Source organism: Alligator sinensis, unplaced genomic scaffold, assembly GCF_000455745.1.
Source record: "Alligator sinensis unplaced genomic scaffold, ASM45574v1 scaffold115_1, whole genome shotgun sequence".
NCBI classification, from domain to species: domain Eukaryota; kingdom Metazoa; phylum Chordata; order Crocodylia; family Alligatoridae; genus Alligator; species Alligator sinensis.
In genome coordinates this window covers 1,194,361-1,203,988 of record NW_005841895.1, presented here as the reverse complement: position 1 = coordinate 1,203,988, position 9,628 = coordinate 1,194,361, and the positions used below count along the sequence as shown (strand labels likewise).

Sequence of the window (9,628 nt, the reverse complement as noted above, 5' to 3'; positions counted from 1 at the left end):
GTTGACGATCTTGTGGCCCCCCCCCCCCCCCCCCCCCCCTTTAGGCAGGATGACAAATGTGGTGAAGTGACCCCAGCGTGGTGACTGTCTAATATCTTTTATTAGACCAACTTAGCAGTTGGCAAGAACACCTACACGCACCTGCCTCCCACAGGCCAACCCGCTGCTCCCAGGCACCTGCGAGAGCAGAGGGGGAGACAGCCCGCCCCACCTGCCAGGCGTCTCATGGACCGGCAAGCTGCAAATGCCTGTGCACAGGGCTGCACCTGTTCAGTTCAAATCAAATGACATTTGAGCATTGATCTGAGCAGTAGCCATGTCAATCTGAGCACAAAAGGCAGGTGAAGTCTTCAGGTAGAGGCGATATCTTTTATTAGACCAACTAAATCGTTGCAAAAATGTTATTTGCAAGCTTTTTGGCAACTGTTTAGTTGGTCTAATAGAAGATATCACCTCTACCCAAAGACTTTGCCTGCCATCTGAGCACTGAGACCCCAATCGGGACAGTGCTTCTGCTGGCAGGCTTTTAAAATTCATTCTAGTTGTAGAGGTGTTACTGTTTCTAACTAAATTTCTCATTTTTAGTACATGGATTGTCACTGGATTTGGCAATATTTATCACCCTGAGTGAACTTTCAAAGCATACTCATTGTGTATTGGTTGAACTCAGATATACACGGCTAGTCTACTCTTAAAATTTGTGTTTGCCACTAGAATCGTCTAGCAAATCCCCCTAGTGGAGACACTTTATAGCATAGAGCTTTTTCAAAAATTAATTAACTAAGCTATACAAAAGGATTTTTTTCCTTTAGAAAAGGAGGGGAAAAAAGGTCACACCTATAATTAGTATAGTTCTGCAGGTGAAACTTTTAAATGTAGACCAGATTTTAAATTTAAACATCTATTTTGCATGGCATCATATCAACTTCCAAATCTTTGTGCCACGGTCTGGTGTGATTGCTTAATGTGTGGACTCCATCTGCCCTGTCTGGGCTTTTGTAAAGATTGCAGCTTTCAAATAAGTGCTGTGTCATTTGTCGGACACCACATTCACGCAGGGGGCATCCAGAACGCTTATCTTGTAAAGTGTTCTGGATGAACACTTTACAAGATAAGGCAAGGTGAACAGCCTGATCTGTATCCAGATCAGGCTGTTCACCTTGCCCCACAATTCTCTGTCAAGGTCGTGCCCAATAGGGGACGTACTTGGTGTTGATATAAACTGCTGTAGGAATAGGTGTGATCTTTCGCAGCCGTCATCCCATTCCGTTACTGCCTATAGGTTAGGTTCAGCATCCCCAATCTCTTCAGGGAGCTTATGGGTTTCATGTGTAAACAGTTAATGATTTAAACATAAACTAAGCTAAATCCAATAGAAGAGTATCCACACACAGAATTACACCATTTTAACAAAATCAGTTTAAAATCACATTTTAAGGTAAACTGGTGCCATGTAGTGTGTAAAGCAGGCCAAAGGCCAACTGTGAGGCAGAGAAATTGTACCTCTCACCCAAACAAGACAAGACCTGATTAGTGCAGAGGGTATAGTTCAGTGTTAAAATGTTTTGTTATAGATCAATAGATGCTTAGTTCAAGTCTACACATCCCTTCTTCTATTTGATAAAGAAAATAGTGAACTGACGTATTTGATCTTATCCATACCTAACACTGGATTCTCCTGTAACATGGACATACTTGGAAATCAGTGGAATTATAGCCATGTCAGCAAAGATGAACTAATTAATTTGTCATTTCACAGTTGCCAAAACTGAGAGAAAGAAGTGGCTTCTCTCTGTCTCTATCCAGTTCTGCTTTTGTTTATAAGTGACCAGCTTTGCTGTCCTGGGCACTTGGAAGATGCAGAGGCCAGTGAAGGAGACAAAAGAGGCGCACAGCTTTTTCAAGGGTTAGCATTGCAATTGACTTACCTTTATTCTGAGGTGGAAACCCCTCCAGGAAGTTCTGTGCACTTAAAACTGTAAAGAAGCTGATGTTATCATTACAGATTTATTAGGTTTCCTCTAAGAATGTGTCTCACATTCCTAGAGTTGTTGAAGTGCCATACAACTGGGTGTGGCCTCGTGCTTGCAAGAGTCAGAGCAAATTCATCTCGAGTCACTGGAACCAACCTAATAAAAAGTATTTATCACTAGCTATCTTGCATTACAGTGAGCTGATATTGCGTAAGAAAGGAATGTGATGAACAATTTGGTTTCAGATAAAGGTAAGGGGAGGGGAAGCTGCCTGTGCCAGGCATAGTGCAGAACTGCAGGGCTATTTTAGTTCCAAGTTTGATAAACATGTGATTAAGAGTTCAGCTATTCACTGCCCCTCAAAGAAAATAATGTTCTGTGTCCACCAGCCTGTTCAGAACTCAAAGGGGAGCTGGGTATTTTTGTTTAAGGTTTCTTAATTATTTTGTGGTAATTGACAGCCTCCCACCCTCATTGCATCATTAAGAGCAGAACCCCCACACAGCTTGTATTCCCTATGACAAGTCTTTTTTCCATCTGATTCATTCCTGTTTTTTTAAATGGAGTGGTATTCCATCTATCTTGCCCAGTACCCGAAAGGTTTCCTCAGGGGATAAAATTCAGACTGAAGGAGAAAGCAGAAGGTTTGCATTAATATTTAATTCATTCTTATTTTTAAATTTGGCTCAAACTCCCAGGACTACCGTACGAAAAGTAAGCAAAAGGATCTGTAACTCCATAGTTGTTTGGACGCTTCCAAGAGAAGGGGGAAACCTGGATTCTGGTCCCTGCTGTTAACAATGTCTTCTATCTAGTAGTGCTTTAATGCAAAATACATAAGTAGGCCCTGGAACAAGGATGAGAACCCAGGTGTCTCACCCCGCCTTTCTTCCCTCATTCAAAACAGTGCCTTTGTCACTGAGCTAGGGAGTCATGCTAGCTTTTACTCATTCTCTCTGGCTCTGTGAATCTTGCAGTTCTTATAGCTTCATCAGGAGTCATGCGAGTTTCCCTTTCCCAGATGATTTTAGTAAACCATTAGTATAGAGCACTCTTCTGGGAGGAAGATATATAGGGTTCTGACCCCCCCTCAAGCTGAGGAGGGCCTAGAACCAATGTCTTCCATTTCCGGAGTAAGCGCTCTAGCTACTTGGCTGTTATATAAGTGGTGGGTGCTAGCACCACCACTTGATTTTGAATGGAAGTGGCTGTAGATGGTAAATCTGTGCATGGATTAGGTAGATCTTGGATTGACCATGTAGATATTAATGGAAGTTCTGTCCACTTTTGGTAAGTGAAGAAAAATATCAGTGACAGTTTAATGGAAAAGAGAAAGATGGTTGTAGGAATGTGATAACAGATTGTCATGCTTTCTTTCCCTGAAAAAGGATCTGAAGTTTGCAAAACTTTACAACATTTAACACTCATAATAAGAATCAGTACTTTAGCCTCCTTCATACTGGTGCTTCCCTTTTATAAACATGCAGTCATTTTCCAATCTAAAAAGGAAAAAGTAAAGAAAACAATTGATGAAACAGGTTTCAGTTGAAATGTCCAGTTATGAAAACATAATTCTTTATGGAAATGCATCAGTTTCAATTAACTGCCAATGAAACCTGACTTGGTGGGCCACAGATAAGTTCAGGCTGCCAGGATCCATGCCTCAAGCATATCCCTCTTGTACAGACTTAACTTGGGGAGCCAGGACCCTGGAACTGCAGGGGTCTATGGCTCAGAGGCAGCTCTGCTGTGCAGACTGACTTGAAAATGAGAATGTGTGGCTTCCAAGGAGATAGCTGTTCCATGTGGACTACCTTGAAGGTGGGGACTGCAGACCTTCCAAGCTCCCTATTATAGAATGGGAGTTTTAGCAGCCATGAAAGTCTTGGAGGATCCAGCTCTAGCTTGTGATCTCATGATCCAGGCTCCTTCCTGTGTCTTGGAACTTGGAAGCTCTGAGGCAAACCTTTGCCCATGGTTCCATAGCTCAGCCTAGGGCCTGGGAGTTTAGGTTATTGGGCTCAGTTTTGTTTTTAAAAAATGAAAATGAAACATTTCAGTTATTTCAAAAGATGTTTTCCCCTTTTGCAGACAGTTTCAGGATTTCTGTTTGTCATGTTTAAATGGAATTCTAACTGTCTACCAGCTCTAATAACAGGGCTTAAGGAACAGATGTGTTGCAGGTGTGTATGTGAGTATTTGTCTTGGTTTAGCAGGGGCTTCTACTGGCTTGAAAACAGGAGTTTCCATTATAGAGTTGTGCTTGTTTTGAAGACACTTTAATTGTGAAGCAGAAATGGGCCAATGGTGCACACTTACTGATTGGTACGGTTGTGTGTTGCAACTAAAGTAATCCAGTGTAGCTATTTAAAATGCACCTCCACCCCTGCACATTAACCTAGGATTTCCCCATTGCCACTTAACAAAGCTGGATTTTTTTAAAGCAAAATAATTAAATGCAGCAGTCATGTTAATTGCAGCTCACTTCTTACACCTCTCTTTGCAGCTGAATGATTTATAGGTTTTTTTTTCTAAATTGACTTGAGCCAAACAGCGCTGGGGTTGGGTCTGTAGAAGAACTCTTAACCCTTTTAAAATTAAAAGTACCTTACAAATGTACATTAATGCTCCCAGGTGGGTGAATACTATTTACCTGATTTTGTACCCTGAGAAATGGGAACCAAGAAGAAGAATTTTCTCTAAACATTTTCCACTGATGCAGCACAAGTAGTAGGCATGCTAGCAGAGACTGATCGGTTCTCAGAACTTCAGCTTGGTCTCCTTTTCAAAGATAATTTAGTCTGAAAGCTCCATTTAGCCATTTAATTCTTTGGGGAACTTTGTTTTCATGCCTGTCTGGAAAGCACCTTGCAAACTATTACCACAATATATAAAATAATAATAACTATGAGAAGTGCATATATTGCCTATTCTAAAGTAAAGATCAGTATTAACCCAAAGGAAAGTATGCTATCTACTAAATAACCAACATTTTGTGAACAATAAGGCTTTGTCTGCATGGTGTATTATATCAGAGTAACTGTAGTTAGCTCATTTTAAGGTGCCTTGTGCTCCAGGCACAACCAAATTATTTGATTTCATAAGTTGCTATAAATAATCCTCCTTAGCACAAACGTCACAGCGAGTTTGCTTTAAAATTTGTGTGGATCCATTCCTAACTACTCTACTTCTAAGAGTCCTCCAGCTGCTATCCCACACTGCATTGCTGCACATCTGGATCTGTCTGTGTGCCGTCCACTGCCTCACGATTTTCTTGATCAAATACCATTTCTTTTTCATGTTGGGCGGCACCTGGAGTGCACCATTTTGACACCCATTACTCCTGAGGTGTAATTAGTAGTTATAATGGGTAGTTATAATTATAATTAGTATACCCAGTATAGCAGCCATGTGCTCTGTCGCAGGCTTTCACGTGTATCTTTTCTAGAAGTCCTTGTTTTGACTGCCTGCTTTGGGAAGCTGCATCTTGAGTTCTTTCTGAACACCATCACAGCCAATGGTGGTGAAAGGTCACTCCTAGACTTGTTTCAGGTACCGAGTCTAAGTAAAGGACATACAGTGGAAAGACAAGAAATTCAAACAGGACCTCTTATAATGTTCACACTGTCTGCCTCCTGAGAGAAACTGGATCCATTTTTGCAGGTGATGCTACCACCAAAGTCTGACTGGGTTTAATAGTTTTCCATAGAGAAACCTAGAAACACAGCAACTTCCCAAGACTGCAGCTGCAAATCACTGCAGGGCTATCACTCAAAAAACTCAGTTACATCTCCCTTGACACCATACATGTGATGGGGTTTTGGGAGATACAGAAATTATATATAGATTCAAGGCTCCAGCATTCAGTTCAGAAGGAAGTACAGTATTATGACTTATCATGTCAATGATCAGCAAATAATAGAGGTTTCACACTTTTCCACTGACATTTTATGGCTTCTAGGAAACATTAATATATATATTAAGAAAAATAATAGCTTTGTTACATTTCCATGAAATTGAAGAAGCAAGGAATTTCAAATGTTGTTGGTGAAGGATTATATTTTGGGGGCTTGTCAAGTTAACCTTAAAAGGATCCTGCCAAGGTTTTTTTTCAAGTTAGCATGAAAAGGACATTTTCATAGTTGATAGACCCACAGTTTAACCTTCCTTAAAACCACAGCTGATGGCAGATAAATCTGCCTGCCTGTCAGAACAAAAGTTACAGCACTGTTAATGTCTGCTCCTTTGCTAGGTGACACACCAACAAACCCAGGGTGTATACTGACAACTACAGGTGTATGCAAGCCAAAACAAAGCTGGAAGAATCTGTTTTTCAGACAGGTAGTTACGACAGTCTTTGCAAGGAAATGCTGCAAAAAGAAAATCACAATAAAAAAGATTAATAAACATTCAGAATTAGAATAGATTTGTAGGCAAAGCTCCCAGCCCTTTATTAAATCACCTAATAACCAAATAAAAATGTCCTGAGTGGGCAAAGGAGCCCAAGTCTCAAGTTAAGCATCAGCTAGGCCCAAATTGTGGTGATGCTGTGCTCAGCATTGCTAACGGTATATATAAGTGACTTACCCAGCAAAGTACTGGGTACTGTTAACCAAATCATGGGACTTTGGCTCCTAAGTCACACAGGAATTTTTGACGAAAAAACTATAGCACCATTGTTGCTACAGAACAAAATTATTATGAAAAAAGAGTATATATTAATGAGAAATATGTGTATTCTCAGGCCAAAAAAGGTTAAATTTGACAGGTCAAATTTTGCTCTGTTCCACTGAGAGCAAATTCTGCTGAGGTGAAGAATGAAACAGTAAAAAATAAGGGCAGGATATGCACTCATTGGAGTTGCTCTAGATTAACTGTCTAACTGAAATCATAATCCAGTCCTAGACCCTCAAAATAGTCTTTGCAGTGTATATGTAATATATGATCTTTCACAGAAGGCTTAAAGATGGAATGTGATATGTCACATCAGCCATAGATCTGAGATTTTAACATTTTATTATAAACACAAAGCAAAATCCTGTTGCATATAGGCAATATGCTTTTAAAACTACCTTTAAATTAATGCAAAAAGAAGTCTGCCTCTAGATCAAGTTTGGCAGGCTTCTTCAACATTACCTAAACATTGTCCCTCCCAGCCTTCATTAATGTATTACATTGAATTGTACAGGGAATTCAAAACGAGTATCCAGCAGAGGGCACTATGAATGTTATTTGTGCCTCTGGGATTTTAAAATAGATTTACTAGGATGAAATCATACAAGTAATACATTCAGGATGAACGTTAAACATATTTGGATTATGTGGGTAATTATTATGACTGCTATTAAATATAATTTTTACTTAGTAATGATAACATTTGCCTGTATTAAACATTATTTCATAATACAATAATTTCATAATTGAGCTTGTTTAATCCTTAATCACCTTAATATTTAAATCACAAGAGAGAAAAGGTAATAATTTATAAAAATACATCAAATTATTTATTGTATTTTTATGGCTCAGATCTGTGAAAGTTTTATTTTTCAATTTATTTTATAAGTACATGCTAGCAGGTCATATCCACTTTGAAACAACCAGGCTAAATGAGAAATACACTGGTGTAATACAACTCTTGCTCTTTAATAATTTATTTAAAGTCACCCTAGAACTTAAAAAAAAAAAATTATATCATAAAAGAAAAAAAAAGGCAATCCAGTTTTTCCCTGCGTGTCACTTTTTAGATGCTCTGAATCTATGAGAGTTCAGTTAGGGTCCTGACTTTTGGGGGCTTTTAAAAGATATCTTCTGTTTCTCTCTGTTTTAATTAATCCTTTCTATGCAGTCTCACTCCAAGCGATGTCACTAGCATCCAGAGGCTCCAATTCAGGAAGGTACTTACATAAGCAGGACTACTCATATGCTTAAAGTTCTCGATGTGCCTAGCTTCCTTCCTGGATCTGAGTCAGACTTGAAGTTTGTATAGCAGTTTAATGAGTATAACAATATAGGACTCTTAGCTTGAAATAAGTGTGTTCACACAAGAAGTCTACACTTATGTATCTAAATTTGTTTAGAAAACACTCTAGTTCACTTAAATCTGTGCACAAACTTTATGCAGACCAGCAGCTAGAAAAGTCTGCTTAAAATAATTGCCTGTGTCCAGGTGAATTTTCATGTCACTGGTAGGGCTGGAAAGGTACCAGGGAAGTGTTATTCTTGCCATCCCACATTTTTTTTTTTCCTGAAAGAGAGCTCTGTATATCCCTTCATATTCCTTGACTGAGATTGAGTGGCTTAGTTTATTAATATTTGTAAAGTCCTTTGAGATCCTTGGAAGAAAGATACCAACATTTAGTCTGCGTCCCATTAGCAAACACTTCATGAGATATGTCAGGACATAAATACTTTCCTTTTTTCCACATAAATATCATAATAATCCCAAATATGGAGTGTTTGCTGCTTTTTATATACATAGGAAAACTAAACATATGTAGCTTTTTAAAATGGATTCCAAAAGAATGTAAAATCAGCCAGCAACAATAAATTGTAGGCTTACGTCCATTGTTTTAAAGAGTATGTAAATTGTTATATTATAGAATTTACTTTGAACCCAACTACCTAATTAGCTGCTCTAAACATCAGTGTTCAATTTGGAAAATCTGAAGCCAAGCAGTTTATTAGAAGCTCATGGAAAAAGCAAAATGTGGACAAAACCTTAGAACAAATAATCCAGAATGCAGTTAAAATAATGAAAACCAACAACCAGCCACACAAACACACGAGAGGAAGACACAGCAAATGAAGAGGATGAAATACATTACATTTAAAAAGAACATGTAGGTCCAGATCTTTTGCTGAATACATTTGCTTTGAAATCAGTGGAGCTGGGGCCATTTTATTAGCTGGGGGTTTCATCCGTGAAGTTGAATGCATGTAAGTCTCACGTTTAGAGGAAATGATAATCACCCAACAGAGATTGTTAGGTCAGCAAACAATGACTGCATAGGACTTGTGAGGAGATTTAGTTATGTACAGGATTTTTGTAAAGGTCAGGTTCTGCCCTTGTTTGCAGTTCCCAGTCATGCACATCTCAGGGCAGCATATTGTGCGGGCCGGGAGCGCCCCGAGCCCTTTTTCGCGCTGCACGCGGGCTGTGGCCAGCAGCCCGGGCACGCGGGGGCGGAGAGGGGAGGCTTTCGCTCTGGAATTAGGCACGGACGCGTATCGGTAGTTTAAAAGATTGTTTACTTACACCGAGATGGCAGTGGTGTAGGCTGGAAAGCTTGCTTCAGTTGCAGTTACAGAGAAGAAAAAGGAAAGAGGCGGACAAGAGTTCTAGACTCATGAACTCTAGCCCAGTCCGGCTGAAGGCTCTGAACACGCGAGCCCGTCGCGTCAGCCGAAGAAAGTACTCGTCCAGAAGAGCTCTGAACCAACTCACACGAAGTTTGCTAGGCTCCGTGGGTCCAGTTCTTTTGCGCGCGGGTGGGGTACGTCTAGGAATTCTATCGGCGACGGGGAGAGGCTAGAGATTGATCAGATCTCCGTAGCCTGCTTCAAATGCACTGGGTCCGTGAGGATCCGCAGCGCTTAGAGATCTTCACACAGCGTGAAGTCTCCTCCTCCCTTGTTCGTGGAGTCCTCCAACTTGG

At 40.0% G+C, this 9,628-nt stretch overlaps 2 protein-coding genes across 5 annotated transcripts in view; one reads left to right on the top strand and one right to left on the bottom strand.

Annotated features, from left to right (window-relative positions):
* Positions 1–1,260, bottom strand: part of PARD6B (par-6 family cell polarity regulator beta) — a 29,113-nt gene extending 27,853 nt beyond the window's left edge. The window contains exon 1 of the mRNA XM_006018196.3: positions 1,207–1,260. Within this exon, the coding sequence (XP_006018258.1) occupies positions 1,207–1,260 (54 nt within the window). The remainder of the gene's footprint in view (positions 1–1,206) is intronic.
* Positions 1–9,628, top strand: part of RIPOR3 (RIPOR family member 3) — a 78,157-nt gene that overhangs the window by 505 nt on the left and 68,024 nt on the right. Inside the window, exon 1 of one of the 4 annotated variants that reach the window (XM_025197378.1) lies at positions 1,798–1,906. The exons of the other annotated variants lie outside the window; for them this stretch is intronic. The gene's annotated coding sequence lies outside the window, so the exon portion shown is untranslated. Of the gene's footprint in view, positions 1–1,797; positions 1,907–9,628 lie in introns of those variants that run through there. 4 annotated transcript variants of the gene reach the window in all.